Source organism: Rhodnius prolixus, unplaced genomic scaffold (genome assembly GCF_049639745.1).
Source record: "Rhodnius prolixus isolate KJV_2025 unplaced genomic scaffold, Rpr scaffold_11, whole genome shotgun sequence".
NCBI lineage: Eukaryota > Metazoa > Arthropoda > Insecta > Hemiptera > Reduviidae > Rhodnius > Rhodnius prolixus.
In genome coordinates, this window is record NW_027411625.1 from 8,965,674 (window position 1) to 8,981,841 (window position 16,168).

At 34.9% G+C, this 16,168-nt stretch overlaps 1 protein-coding gene across 1 annotated transcript; it reads left to right on the plus strand.

The window, feature by feature from the left end:
- The first annotated feature begins 1,656 nt into the window (after nucleotides 1-1,656).
- On the plus strand, nucleotides 1,657-16,014 carry tous (testes of unusual size). Its single transcript, XM_074138441.1, has 18 exons — nucleotides 1,657-1,886; nucleotides 2,119-2,389; nucleotides 3,071-3,336; nucleotides 3,839-3,997; nucleotides 4,167-4,374; nucleotides 5,669-5,873; nucleotides 5,965-6,182; nucleotides 7,376-7,585; nucleotides 7,908-8,081; nucleotides 8,492-8,800; nucleotides 9,474-9,658; nucleotides 10,445-10,544; nucleotides 10,677-10,858; nucleotides 11,048-11,141; nucleotides 12,543-12,743; nucleotides 13,693-13,908; nucleotides 14,709-14,885; nucleotides 15,510-16,014. Exons 1-18 carry the CDS (start codon nucleotides 1,666-1,668, stop codon nucleotides 15,711-15,713), a joined length of 3,600 nt encoding a protein of 1,199 aa, XP_073994542.1. The 5' UTR covers nucleotides 1,657-1,665; the 3' UTR covers nucleotides 15,714-16,014.
- Nucleotides 16,015-16,168: the final 154 nt, after the last annotated feature.

Genomic DNA, 16,168 nt, shown 5'->3' on the forward strand with positions numbered 1-16,168 from the left:
CATCAAGGAGAATGTTATTGAGCTATCGTAAAAATGTCCTCGAAAGATTGCTGACCCAGGCAGTTGGACTCTTCATCGAAAGATTACTGACTTAGGCAGTCGATTCTCCATCAGTGTCAGAAACCTAATACTAGTTACCAAAATTTCTAAAATGAAAAGTATCTTTGTCCTTAACTATTTCCGTTTTTCTGTACGAAAAAACGTAAAAGAGTTTGACTTTCTTAACCCAGTTTATTTTATATTAAAATTAATAAAATTTTACTTGTAATCATACTACACACCACTTTTAATAATGAATTTTTAAGTTGAAGGGCCACCATTTTAGAAACTGCCCCGTGCCATGCAATCGCTCACGGCGGCTTTGGTTTTTGTGTAGTTTGTGGTCCAGAATTTTTGTGCGGACAGACAGATAGGCTGTGGCACTCGAGTTAGTGCGGAGGTGTGAAGACCAAGCTCCAGGGTCAGTTAAGAGGTGTGAACATATACCGTGGTGGGGCAATTGTCCGTCTCGGTAATCCAGACACAGAGACAGAGCCTGACATCTGGTGGCGCAGGCTGTAACTATGGGCTCTTTCTTATCCTCCTCGTCAAACTAAACTACCTGCTCTGTCAGAGACAGACTGTCTGCCACTTAGTGTAGAGAGTTTATTCTGTTGAAACCAAATTACACACTAAGTAAAAAAAAACTATCTTACTCCTAAGGGCAATTTTATCATTATGAAGCCTAGGTGTTGAGGTTTGAAATCTATTATTCTAGAGATTTCTCCTTAAATAATTGTTTTTCCATAGTACCACCTTTCTTAATTAAGTATTGGCTACTCTATGTGTCCTTGAACTTTTGAAAGATTTCACCCTTAACCTCCATGCAAAGTGTTGCCTCAGGCTACTGATTTTTATAGAAGCTTTCATGCACCAAAAATTATTTCACCCGAAATTGGTAGAAAAGTTATTTTGGTTTAATAATTGGCTACCTATAGACAGAACTAAGATAAGATTAAATTACTTAACTCTCCAACGTTTTTACACAAATGTAAATCTCTGTTTTCATTCTAAATATAATTCTCTAATCTAAAAATTGCTCGTTAGTTTGGATTCCGTTAGGGTTGGCATCCATAGCAGGATTAGGTTTTCATTGCTGCGTGTTTTATAATTTTATTTTTTTCTTATAGATCAGTACTAAAAATGGCAGAACCTGGCTTGTAATGTTATTCAAAATGAATCCCTCTGACAGACTCATCTCGATCAATATTTCGTTTAAATCTAAACTGCTTACATTTGACTCTGTTAGCAGGCCTGTCCTACTGTTCCCAAGTGTGGGCTGCACGGTGAATGTAAAAATTAAAAAACTGAAAATAATCTAGCTGCCCAACTATGCTTCATCTTTTTTTTTACTTTTGGAAAGTGGAACTACACCGTAAATATATTTTGAAAACTTGTCAGTCCTTATTACTATTTTTTAAATATTATTTTTTCCAATTAGTGCACTATTCTGTCACCAGTCTTTATTTATACTGTATTTGGTTTAGAAAGAATTCTTGGTTAAAATAAAGTTATTAATATATTATATAAAATGTGGCATTCGCATACTCAGTTTGCTAGGTTTGCCGGTTCTTTAATATCTCCACAAGTTTACCGGTTGCCAATGGTTGCCCCTTAACTGTTAACATGGACGTTCTACAACAGAAAGTCTCCAAATTGAAACCACTGCTCTTTAGAGGATTATCAACAGATATTCGTGGCAATCTACAGTTGATTAGCGATGAAATTCTATTGTATCCAATTGGCAAGATTATTGCTATCTACAACAAGTCAACGCACAGTCAACACTACATTAAATTGTGCAGATCCGAGAAACAGATCAATTTGATTGCTGTCAGTCCAGATAGGTGATGATTTTATGCTTAAATGTTTAGTTCAGTTCAATATTATACAGAATTGCTGTTATAATAATTATTTTTCTAAACACGTGCCCTCTATTTTTGTTACAATTCAATGTTTTTTATTTTTATTTATTTATTTTAAAGAAATGTTTACCAGCATGCATTCTGGTTCTAAAACGAAAAACTGCGCATAGTTCATTGATATTTTACCTGCCTGAGAATATTTCGGTTGTTACAGAAAGTACGTTGCTGTGGCCGAAAAACATGGAAGTCCTCGTTTCTCTGTATATGATATACAAACAAGAAAGAGACTGAAATTGCTTGGCAATCCGATAAAGAACTGCACCAGTGAGGAGTTCGTGGCGTTGACCTTTACCCACGATAGTAAGCATATCGTTGGCGTGGTAGGCCATCCGGATTGGTTAATTCTTTATTATAGCTGGCAGCGAGGCCGCATCGAGAGTCACGCTAAGGCGATCTATAGCAATAACAAGGGTACCGTGAACCAGGTACCCAGCTAACTTAATAGTTTACCTTAAAATAGATCGTAGAAGCTATACGTTACATCGATTGGGATTATTTAAATTTAAATTGCGCCTAAATAAAATAAAAGTAATTGCCTAGATTCTTGTGGCGCCCAAAAAACATTTTACGCATTGTATACAGCTGGTGAAAAAAATATAAGTTATATCAAAGCAAAAATTATATAATTTTTAGAAGTAGAAAGTGATGAACTTGAACATTTTTGTCTGAACTATCTCCTCTGATGAGATGGTTTTAATTCTGTTTTAAAGATTTTTATTCATTCCTATACATAGGTGCAAGATAGGCTCCTTGCTAAATTATTATTATTATTATTATTACTATTATTATTATTATTACTATAATTGTAAATCTGTTGTCATGGATTTAAGTCAAACTGGTTTCCTATTGCCTATCTCCTAGATAACTGCCTTTTTGTGAATATATTTTATCTAGTTCAGTAATGGGTACACAGTGTCACGTCAATTGGTTCTATACGGCACATATCAGATTTTAACAACAATATAGAGAATGTCAATTACAATATTTTAAAAACTGGTATGATTTGCTGGATGCATGGACCTTCTTAGAAGAAAAAACTTCTTTTTTTTTTTTTTAATACACCTCCACTATATAAAACGTGTATTTTATTATTATTTTGCCTCTAGATCTGTGCAAATCCAGAAGATAAAGCTGTGGTAGTGATTGTTGGCGAAGGTCTGTACCGACAGATGAGCGTCACGGAGAAAGTTTGGCGTCAGTATGGATTCCAACGTGCGGAGAACATTCCGCTGCGCAGCGTTTGCTGGCTGAACGTGGAGACAGTGCTGGCTGGCAGTGCTGATGGACGGTTAATTTTGGTTAGATCTTCAGAACTTCGTGCTGTCTATCAAGCGCACAAGGTGTTGGAGATTGAGTTCCAAGCAGTCAACGAGTAAGTAGTTGGTTCCATTAATTATTTTCTTAATTCCAGATTATAAGACTTTTTGGCTCATTCATTGCTTAATTCCTTCACATTTATCTAGCAAGCAGTGAATTAGTACAAGTTTTGTCTCTACAAAACGGAAGTACTCACCAAGTTTATGGTATGTAGTTGTTACTTTCCGAGCTTTCCGTCATTACTCGCATCCAGCAAGAAACTTGAGATGATCAGATCTAATTCAAATCGTGGCATCTTTTGACCTGTTCACTAACCTGGCAACTCTTCAAATTCTGCTAATCTCCATTTCCTTGACAGCCCTATCCCAATACTGTTTCCAAAAGAACACTCGTTCAGGCAAAAAAAGTGCATTTAAAAGTTTCTTTTTGGCTGGTCAGTCGCTCTCATTATTCTTTAATTCATGAATGGTTCTTAGAGCCAAAATAATTGCTGGCAATAATTCTAAAAAAAAAAAAAAAAATTTCTCTTATAATTTTTACAAAAAAAAAATGTTTAGGTCTCAGAAAACCACGGTAAGTCTAGCATCAAACGCTGTAACTGAGAAAGAGAGATCTGGAATCTATGAAGTAAGGTCACTGACCGCATTCAAACGAGGATTTGCCTTTTCATGTATTTCTGGTGTTGTGTCAGTATTTGAGAAGATCTCTACTTCTAAGTAAGTATTTATTTTTTTAAAAAAATAATATTTATCTACTTGCAGTAGTGGTATCTAGAATTGCAATTTTTTTTAAATATTTTGAAGAATTTTTAGGCGAACCGTCGATAAGAGAAGATCGTGTTTTGCAACAGATGTTTCTTGAAATAACATTTAAGCGTGATTATAGGTACGTTCGCAAGAATGTAATGAGGGTGCAAAGTCCCGGTGTGGGTGACCTAGACGATCTGACAATCAACCAGATACGACACATCAGTATAAGTCCCTCGGAACGGACTATGGGCGTAACCACCCTTCGGACGGAGCTATATATCATCAAGATACTGGTTGAGCAAGATTTGGACAAGGTAATTTTCTTACTAAAATTGGAACCACATTAGATCAAGTCTATAAAGTGCGGCACAAGAATTGATTTCTTCAGCGCAGCCTGACTACAAATCCCTTTAAAAATTATTCCGTTATTTTATGTAATTACAGGCTACATGTACCAAATAGTTTTATTATATGTGTAAAGTGGTAAAGTAAAGTAATCGCCTATATTTTCAGGCGGGGCTTAACGTCCAACTACCAATTAGGTGTCGTGGACGGAGGCGAATAGCAAACGTACTTTACTGTAAATTTCTTTTATTAACCATTAAATAAAATCCAAGGCCTAGGACCGGGGAATCGAACCCAGTACCACAATACATATTAGCTTCGCAGGTCTCGCCTTTAACCGCTCGGCTACCGTGGCGCCTTTAGTTTTATTATAGAAATAGAAATAGAAATAGAAAAGAAATTTATTATTCTGGGACAATTGTCCCCTAAGAATAAATACAGGTACAAATAGAGGCCTTAATAGTTTGGCCTGTGATTATAGAGAAATTAAATAAATAAATAAATATTTACAAAAGTGAAAATATAATAAGTGAAAATGAAAGTAAAAATAAAATAATAAAACAGCAGAAATTAAGGAAATAAATTAAAACAATTAGAATTTCGGAGGAAGCTGAATAGAAAGGAGATAACTGAATAGACGGGATTTAAAGATGGATAGGGTAGGAGCATGGCGGACAGATGAAGGCAAGGAGTTCCATAGAGAGGTAGCACGTATGAGGAAGGACTTGTCAAAGGATGAGGTACGGTGAGAGGGAATATAAAGATCAGATGAGCGAGATCTAGTGTTACGGGAATGGATGGAGGATTTAAACTTAAGGAGTTGAAAAATATAGGAAGGCCTTTGAGACTGGATGACTTGAAAAAGGAAAGAAGCCAAACAATATTGGCGGCGATAGACAGGAAAAAGCCACTTCAACTCATCGTAGCAGTGCGAAATGCGAGAGTCTCTGGAAATGCTGAAAATAAATCTTATGAAGCAGTTCATGAGGCGCTTAAGCTTAGCTTCAATATCACCAGATAGACCGCCATACACTAAACAACCATAGTCGGTCCATATATTATATGTATATTTCATTTTTTGTTCATGTGTGTCATGACACTGGCATAGTTCTAGCAGTTCAATTTCATTTCTGCTAGTTACTTCAGAGTGTTTAGCAAACAATTGATCTAATTAAATTCATTTTTGCGAGCATTATTTAGCATCAATAAACATCATTCAAATATGTGTTTTAATTTCAAACCAGCTCACCATCAGCCATTTTACAACTGTTTTAATTATTCTATTTATTGCAGGAACCATTTTTACATTTCCAGTCACTAGATGATGGTTTCCACCATGGGCCAATAGCTTCCGTTTCCACCTGTGTATGGAAGCCGTTGTTCATTACTGTGGGAGCTTTAGATAAGACTGCTAGAATCTGGGATTACAATACAAGAAAAACAATTTTAATCAAGGATTTCCCAAATGAAATCTATTCGGCATCATTCCATCCTTCAGGTAAACAAATACTAATAGAAATTAATGGATTATTATAGATATAGGTTTCATAGGAGAGGTGATGTTAGGTAGGATATGAAACTTTTGACAGGTCTATACTGTCTAATGGGATTTACGGACAAACTTAAACTGCTGCTAGTGCTAATTGACGACCTGCGTGCTGTACGTCAAGTGGACATCAAGTGCTGCACTCTGGTGAGTTTCTCGTATGGCGGTAGTCTGTTTGCTGCGGTCAACGGCGAATCCATCGAAGTGTATAGTGCTGTTTACTTCAATCGACTCTACGTCTTGGAAGATCATCACGAGCCGGTAAGGCAATTCTTTAAAGAACTTTCCAAATAAATGTCGGTTTTTTTAAACTTTAGATGAGACTGTACTGTCTCTAATCTTATTCTTATCTTCTTTCTATTTTCTTCTTCACTTGAGATACTTGTTTGCATATAAATTTTAAATTTAACTTTGAGTGTTCAGGAATGTGGGCAATTTATTTACTAAGTAAATCAGATATATCAAGTTTCTCTTAAAATTTCTTTCATTGCATTGAATCCAACTGAGCAATTGCCTAAGAACGTTTGAAGCTAACTTTGGGAGATGTAGTAAGAAAAACGAAAAAAATTTGAGATGGAAACATCAGTTTTCTCATCTTTTTGCTTTAAGGAACTAAGTTCTAAAAATTCAAGTGATATTTTATCTAAATTTTTGGTTTTGAGTTATTCTTTATATATTTATACTTATAATTTGAAATTATTTCAAAGACTGGAATAAGAATATTTGTTCTAATTTTTAATCTGGAAGTCTAATTTTCATTTGTTGTGTAATAGGTTATTTTTAAAATTAAGGTATACATAAATAACAATTTTATTTAAGAATAGAAATAGCAATTTGAGTTTATTGTTTATTAATATATATTTACAATAAACTACGGTTTTATGGTTACTGGACAGAAACTTTTTCCAACCGAACTAAGTATAGAATTAGGCCAGAGATAGCAGCACAGGCCTTACTCTCTAGTTAGTGTTTAAGGTTCGTTGTAGCTATCAGTAGTGCATTCAATATTTATTTCTCTATTTAATTAAATTTTATCAATTTTCCAACAGTGTTGCTTCAATTTTTTCTTTTTTATCTCTATTTTTATTTTCTATATTTATTTCGTCGGGCTAATTTATCGGTTCTTCTTTTCTCTTTAGTCATCGGTTGAATCTCCTTTTCTACCTTTATAAACCTTTATTTTTTTTCCTTTCTCCATAATCTAGCCCTTCTCTATTGTATCAAGTTGGGCCATAAAACCCAAAATTTACCGAAACAATGACTCACTACTTACCCGAAAATATTTACGGGAAGGGAGAATGGTTGTTTGGAGATTCTTAACTTCTATGGAGTGGAAAGGCCTGACTTCCCCGAAAACTTAATCTAAGCAACCTTAAAGAACAACTGACCCAATCCCACCTTTAATTGGAATAACAAATATCATCCTCTGAATGGATTTACTTGTCGGGTTGCAGATAAGATCAATTCTGTTCACCTACGATGATTACTCGTTGTACGTGTGCGATGGAAGCGGCTACATGTTCAAGTGGGAGCTAGCGTTTCAGCGTAGATTAGACGAGTACACTTCTAGCGGTGGGTACTGTGACGTTGCTTGCACCAAGGACGGCATGGCTTGTTGCACGGTCAGCAATGACGGGACACTCAAGGAGGCTGTCCAAGGTGAGGTATGGAACCCCAATTACTTTCACGGAAAAGGGATTGTAGGGAACAACTCATCGATCTATATTCTCATCTCAGACACTGTTGGGCAAAATTTAATTAAAGTAATTCTTCAGTATCATACATTCTTCATTATCAATTCTTCAGTCATAATCGGGCTGATACCAAAGTAGCCGTAAGAAGTAGTAATGGTTAAACTTTGCCCAACATCGTTCCTGGGGTGCTTTGATATTACCAATCAAATTGATAATATCCTAGATACTTTTCTAAATGCCTCACTGCTGCCTACTCATTGCGATGTTCTGAACCAAAACTTACATTTTTCAGGTGTCTCGGGTGATCAAACTAGAAGAACTGTCACTCAATTCTGTCATCATGTCCAATTCCAACGAATTGTTGGTGATCGGTAGCGAGGCAGGGACCATCTATTCTGTGCTGTATCCACTCATACATCCACCAATTTATATTGAATTCTACATGCACACTGCTCCTGTCCAGAAGGTTGGTATTTAAAAAACAAAAGAAGTTTGTTGTCTTCACGTTTTGTTACTTAATCTGAAGGGGAAGATTGTGTCCGAGCTTGATCTTTATGAAACAAAACTTTTTGCAATTTAGGCCAATCCTAAATAACACTGGGCAATTTTTGAAAAATACATTTTTATACATTTAGTTCAAAGGTATTGGGATGTCCGAGCGCTTGTGCTTTGGATTTGAGCTCACAGCTTCTTGTGTAGTATCATCAATATTATTATAGCAGACGCCCTGATGCTGTCTTTCTTTCTCCAATCATAGTTTTCTTAAAAGTGTTCCACGATTTACTGATTCGGCAGCAAAATTCAATGCATCTGAACAGACTCGTTTAGATTCAAAAGTTTGGTTCAAATTTTCTAATCCTTTTGAACTGTACACAGATAATAATGGGACCTCGAGATGCCAGCTTGATTTCCATATCAACGGACGGTGCTCTATGTATTTGGAGTGTACTTAATGTAAACAAAGATAGTGCGAATGATTTAAAAAATATCACTGACATTTTGGTATCAGTAAGCGATTACAACGAGAAGATTAATGTGATCAAGGATTTGGGAGCTCGTTTGCATGAGATTGAAACGGAACATGCTTACATTCTTCAGCAGATAACTGCAGGACACGAGGCAGCTCTCAAAGAATTCCACAAGGGCTATCTGAACACCATAGAGGACTTAAAGTTCAGGATAAAGGTAATCAGCTTTATATTTTTCAAAGGTTCAAGGTTCTGCATGATACAACAATTTAGTTATTAAGGGCAACGTTATGTTACAGCTCTTCCAGAATTTCCTAATGACACGTTACCTATACTTGTAAATCTTATTAGTTAGTTCACATGTCTTTAAGCTTACTGTACGAAATGTAGGCTATCATTTTCTATAACTTGAATCAATCCGTCACCCTAATTTTTATGTCCTGCCCTTACAATTTTAGTTATAAGTAATCTAAACATCTCGTTTTTTACCATCTTGAATTTTGTAATGGGATTGATAGTGGGTCATGAGATAGATGAGTGGTAATCAGAGAGTATGTCTGAGCTGTAGGCTGGGTTAAAGAAAATCTCTAAATTCTTTGCTGAGACCGTATCAAGTTATGTGAGTGGTCTTCCATTAAGGATTACTTTTTTCCTATATATCCCTAGAGTTATTTAAAGAAGGATGAAGTGCAGATGTATAATGCTTTTGTGGTTACCTGCGGGTAAGAATTATTGATTACGTGGGACACGCCTGATTTAACACATAATACAAAGACTCATGGGACTCCCTCTAACTAATTTGAACCAGCCTGAACAATCGTGAAAAATTCTTCTTTTACAAGCTCAAGAATCTGGTTTTAATCTCTGTTACTTTTTCCCAATCAAATCAGCAAGTGGAACGAGAGCACTTGGTCGAAATGAACGAACAGCACACCAAAATGGATCAAGTAATAGCCACGCACGGTGAACAGATGGAGAAGCAGAACAAGTTCTACACGGCCAAATTGATTGAGGAGTACGAGAAATATGAGATCTTAGAGCAGAAGAATGAGGATGTCACAGCTAATTGCCATCAGTAAGTCAATATGAACGCTGGATGCTTTAACATTCTAATTGTTAAAAATAATTTGAACAAAGTTTGACGCAAAACTTAGGGCTGTCTTTATTACTATTACAGACACTGTTAGATTCGGAATAGTGTGGTTTTCTCTGAGGACGTATAAAAGTTTCCCTAAAAATTAAACATTATGAAGTGAAAAAAAATGTATAATGATATGGGCACTAACCATATTTACCACCTGCATTCATTGCATTTTACTTTGATTGTATCATGATCATATTATCATATTTTTTTAAAAATAAAAAATATTAACAGTACTTGTAACCTAGTAGAAGAAAATGTCCGAATTTAAAGAGCGAATATTCAGAGTAGTTTGATTGCTTTGCGTGACTCTATCTTGTTTACGCTGGAAAAATCATGTCTAATAATAATTGTAGCGCCAGGGAGTAAGTAAGTAATAATAATTGATGGTGAACAATTTTTAAAAGTCCGTCGAAGAAAAAAATAGATAAAATTATCGAAAATCTGGTGGAAATTCACGTTATACCTTGTATTTTACATCGTATTTTACCTTGGACCAACATAACTTAGGGTCCAATTCAGGATGCACCACAAACTGCTCCAATTGTTTGGTATGTAGTCAGAGCCATACTAACATAATCAAAACGTTTTAACGTGCTTTGCAATTTTGGTGAGGTCTATTGCAAATAGCAAAGACAGAAGAATTTTTCTAAGAGCGAGTCTGTCCACGAGCAAATTTCAACTAATATTGATGATGCACACACCTTTTTCTGCTTTCAGACAAATTAAAGACATCAAAGGTGAAAATGAAGAATGTATAAAGCAGATCGTTACTGAAAAAGATTTGCTAATCAAGAAGTACTTGGACGAAATCAGTAAGGTAAGCGAATTGCATACGGTTCAATTCAATTTATTCAGTCCATTATTTGGGAATATCACAACAAATTCAAGCACCTATATACTTACTATATAATTCTTCAAAGAAACAAGCTCACATGGAAGTTTATTGCAGCTGCAGACCGAAGTCACAGAAGTAAGGCAGAATCGAGAACAGCTGAAGTCTGAACTAAGTCGCCATGTTGAGGAACAGATCAACCGAGTGACCTCTGAGTTCACTCTGGTCAAGCAAAACCTGGACCAGCAAAATCATCAGCTGATGTGCGAGAATGGGATCAAAATGAAACAGGCCATCAAGTTAGTCATCCAATTATCATGTTTAACTATGTTTATTCGTTAAGATGTATCTTGTTAATCAGCTGCCGGCCTCCGGACAGTGTGCTTTCTTCACATACTGCCTAAGCCATAACCTACTAATCTGTTGGAAAAATCTATTATTGCCTAATTCTTCACAAAAGTGTTACACAATAGGTTTTTTATTCACAGATATTTAGAAGAAATTGATTCTTATAAAATGAAATTGCAAAATCTAAAGGCAGAAATGGAGCTGATGAAAAAAACAGAATTAAATTTGGTCCAGGTAAATCCAAATTTAATTGACTTTCTCAGCTGGTAAGTTAATTTTCATTTTCATTTAGAAACTGTTCTACGGTATATGCATTACGTTCTAAAAAAAGTATATAATTTTTTTTTACCTTAAACTTCAATAATGGTTCGTTTATTCGACTATTAAATATACTTCTAGGCATCATTTTCTATAACTTGAACCAAACTGTTAAGCTGTATGTGCTTCCCACATTACCAGCTATCTTTAGAGTTATCATATTTATTTGTTATCATAAAAAAACATCCCGTTTTCACCTCTTCCTTGTATAAATCGTTTACCAGGAAGAAAGCTGGATCATGAAGTGGAAGAAGTGGTGATCAGAGGGTGCTAAGTTTGGGCTATCTATATGTTTGATCAAGGAGAAAGAAACTCAAAGTACCAAAACTTCTCATACTGAGCTAGTATAACATAAACACTCGTTTTTGTTTATAACCGCTACCATGAATGAAGATGATGAGTAAACATGTTCTTGGAAGCCTGCTGATTCACTTTTATTCAAATTTTCTGGTACCAATTTGCTAAGGTTCCGCTTCTCCTCGTATTAAATCTAAGGATTTATCCTCTATCCTGGGGCTGAGCTTAGTTTCCACGCTTACATCGCTTTCTCTGAATAATTTGAATTAGACCAGAGCAGCCTATGTAACATCAAGTAATAATAATTATTATTTAATTTTCTGATCATAGAAAAAAGTAATATTAGGCTACTTCTCCAAAGTGCTGTTTCAGTACATTGAACAATGTTCCTGCTAATAATCATAATAAGAAGAATAATATGGATTCCCACGCGGAGGTCTCGGGTTCGAATTCAGCTGCTGGCCCTTAGATTTTCTCTTCCTAGGAGCTTCTTACAGCTCACTGTCCGGTGATGGGCAGTGTTGTCTGTAACGAGAGAACACTGTCCGGAGGCCGGCAGTGCACTGAAAAAAGCTACGGGCGCCAATAACCTTAGATGTTGACGCGCCTTAAATCATTAAAAAAATAATAAGAAGAAGAATCAATAAGAATAACAATAATAATAATAACAACAATAATAATATTCCTGCTAATACAGTTATAATCAAAATTTGGGATAAAAGAAAAACGGTTGCAAGGAAGTTATTTACTGGAACCTTCTCTTCCCTTACTGATAATCTATCAGTCACTTACAATGATGAATAGTACTCTACAATGTAGGCCTATCACTTTCTGGCAACATTTTTCCTGGAAAAGTCGTTTTAGATGGATGAGCGGTAATTTTAGACTTGCTTCCTTTCGGAGACTCTTGATTTTAATGGTTTTGAGACCTCTTTCTGCTTAAAAGCACCGCTTATTATAATGATCTTATAAAATAGAAGTCAACTAACTGATTTTTTTTTTTTTTTTTCACCTGCACAGGAAGTCAAAGTGCTCAAAGTGGAACTAGCAGAAAGAGACTGGACTATCAATGAGAAAGATAAAATTATTATCAAGGTTACTGAGAGAAATCAGGAGCTGTCTAAGAAAAAGTTCGTACTGTCCAGTCGCATTGAGGCTCTCGAGAATAAATTAGCGCCGAAGGGCGAGGAAATGGCCAACCATAGACAAACTGTGGAAAATGTAACCTATTTTATTATTTTATATCTTGACGATCTTCGCTTGTAACACGTGAAAATTTCCGTTACTCTCTTTATTATTATTTTACATTTGTTGAAATAAGGTCTACTTTTATTTCAAAGCACAGCAAAAATCGGAAAAGTGCTTATTCCACAAACCAACTAGATATTCCATTTTATTTTCTTCAAGGGAGATCAGTCAATAAGGTTTTGGTCAAATTCAGCCCACTTAAGATTAAATAGAGTGGAAAGTGAAAGGGGTCTTATAACCAAGGCACCGCAGCAAACGGAGGCTTATTTTGCCGACCCATTGAAGGTCTAGAACGAGAAACGTACCACTTTAGTAATCTCCAGGGCTTTTTTTTTTACATCAGTTGTTTTTATGCTATCAACTTCTCTAGTTTCAAAATATCATCTTCTATGGCGTAAGATTTTATAGCACAAACTAGCTATTGCAAAAGTATCCAACAGGTCATATGAGGTCGTTGCCTCCTCCTCCTCCTGTACAGAGGCTCTGAGTTCACTCCCTGAGAAGATATGTAGTAGGATGATTTGTAGCTCCAAAGGTCGTAGATGGCAAGGTTATATCCCGGAATAGCTAATGGGTCTTCACTGCACTTTGCTGTGAGTTGATTTTCTCTCATAATTTTTTTTTTCTGAAAATGAGACTATCAAAGGTTGTAGCTGGAAACGACATCAGCTGCTGATTTGCTCTGAAAACACATATTTTTTTTTTAGCACAACTAGTGACAGAATTTTTTTTGGAAAAGTTCATCAACGATGTTGTTTTCTCCAAAAACGATCCTTTCTGAATGATCTGAATAATTCACCAAGACCTGTTGACCTCCTTCTCACCTTTTTTACTATTCCAATCTGATGTAAAAAGAACATTTCTCACGTTTAGAACACAAGTTCTTCTAATAGAATAACTGTAAAATTTTAAAATGTTACAGCTAACGCTTGAGATCGCAAAGTTAAAGGCTAATGTTGAGAATAAAGATTTCAAAATTAATACAATGAGAAGACGTCTGTTGGCATATTTCACCGAACTGAAAGAACAAAAATGTAAAACACAAACCGCCTTATATCTACTAAAAGTAATTAAGAATGAAGTGTTTCGTGCGAAGCAAGTTATGTTTGATTACTGCAAACTGAAACGGATCATTTTGGTAAAGAGATCTGCGTTTTTCTATTACTTTATGTCAAGTGATGTATGCCGATTAACTATGCAATTTACAAAAATATATTTTACTAACGATTTGCTTTTCGAAGTTTTTAAATACTTCTAAAATAAAACAACACGATTTAGTGCATTCACATATATTTTAATGCCAAGTTCTCGTTTTCACATGAACAACTATCTTCAAACTGTTATTAATAGCTATTAATGCAAGACTCAATTCACTTAGTACAGTGATTGTAGTTTTTGCCTCTGAATTGGACCATCAGAAGGCTTTGTTTGCATATTTCAAATTATTTGAAATTATTTATATTATTATTATAACTATGTCGGAAAACAAAACTGAATTCGTATCTAATTAAAGCATTCTCGGTTAAAATTAATGAAATAACCTCAAATTCAGCCAATTGTTTATTTTACAAGAGAAGACAACAAATTTTAAAATTGCATTTTGTACAATGCAAACCTTTAGCTATCTTTGTTGGATGATGTTTGGGACCATTTGACGAACCACAACACCTTGTATATACAGTGGCGTTGTAAATTGTTTTATAACTTTAGACCAGATTAAATTCAAAGCTTCCATTTGTAGGATGGGGAGGGAATAGTTGGGAAATTAATTGTGTCAGTTGAAAGAGTAACACACTAATTTTGTCAAAAAATAATAAAATACAAATAAGATATATGAGCATGATGAGCAAAAGCGCACTCATTGTAATTACGCTATTGTAACTATCCAGTTACAATAGACTGTCCTATTGAATTGAAGAAATTTCTTTTTGTTTGCAGGAAATCTATTCCAAATATGACAATAAGTCCACAATAGCAGATCTGGAGACCTGTCGGTTAGTAGAGGAAGAGTTTATTTCACAAAAAAAGTATCTGGAAAGCATCATTGCTAAGTTAACTTCCAGAATCAGTAAGCTCAAGAAGCAACAGTCACCTATTCAGAAGCATTTGTTGAACGTAAATAATTTTTAATCATTTTTATAGGCAGTATTTGGGTTTAATGAGGCGAATAAAAAAAAACAAACTTTTTTTTAACCATAGATTTATTAAAAATAAAAATATATATGTTAAAAACAAGTAAAGTAATCGCCACAATTTATTAACGAATAAAAAGTAGCTACTCGCAGAATAACACAGGTTATTCGGGAATAATTGTAATTATTGATATAATACTTGCTGAATGTTCGCGAGTTACTGAAGTAAACCAAAAAAACTTTTCTATTTACTTGTTATTAAAATGTTAATAAGTGAATTAATTTATCAGTTCACAATATATTTTCGCGACCCCCAAAAATGCTATCGCGATCCATAGTTTAAGAAGCATAATGTCAGGAATTCATTCTAAATTGACTTTCTATGAATTACCGAGTCAGTAAAGTCAACTGCTAGAAAGAATGTACACAAAAAATTGTCGACTCTTATCCAAATTTATTGCTACAAGTTATTTCTGGCGAGAAATTTCTCGGTCACATTTCTCAACAAAATATAATATATAAAATAGATTAAAAGAAAAAATAATGTTTATTTTATTATACATCACACTGATTTTAAATTTCATGTATTCATGAATTTTGATTGTAGCAAAACATGTTTTTACTGAAAGAAGTTATGGCTTCGAGGCAAGAAATATACGAGCTAAAGCAGTTGAACGCATCTTTGAGCGCGACCAATGAAAGAGAAACAGGTCACATGATGCTACTTTCAGACATTGAAGACAGAGACTTCCCGCCGAGTCAAGAGTCTGGCTCACAATATCTGGACCAATCAAACAGTAGTACTTATTAAACAGGGACAACTACCACTGTAAGGAGCCTAGCTACTTCGGTTCCTCAAACCAAAAACTCATTGGAGCCGTTATAAGTTCACTTTTTTCCAAAAGAAATATTGATGAACACATGGCTGGAAACACAATGCTAGATAATACAGATGGATTTTTTGAAACCTGGCCGCTACTTTCACCGAAAGTGGCCAGAATGAATGGAAATAAGCTTGCTATGACGGATATCATTGAAACAGGATTGTGTTTAGTTTAATTTATTAAGTTCTGCCGATATAGTAATAATAAAGTCGCGGAAATAAATGAAAATTGAATAAATGTTTTATTCTTTCCATTGACTCCTTTTAATTATATGTTTGTGTGATAAATAAAAGCAAATAATTCGTCTTTTCTCTTTAATACATAGACTTCAACAGATACATCTCATTTGTGTCCAAAAAAGTTAATATAATAAGTCATGTCC

Bases quoted from the DNA above. Each gene is read 5' to 3' on its own strand.
- tous (XM_074138441.1), top strand. From the start codon at position 1,666: ATGGACGTTCTACAACAGAAAGTCTCCAAATTGAAACCACTGCTCTTT. The intron at 5,874-5,964 runs GTAAACAAATAC...AACTTTTGACAG, and splicing joins GGCATCATTCCATCCTTCAG to GTCTATACTGTCTAATGGGA. The intron at 11,142-12,542 runs GTAAATCCAAAT...TCACCTGCACAG, and splicing joins CAGAATTAAATTTGGTCCAG to GAAGTCAAAGTGCTCAAAGT.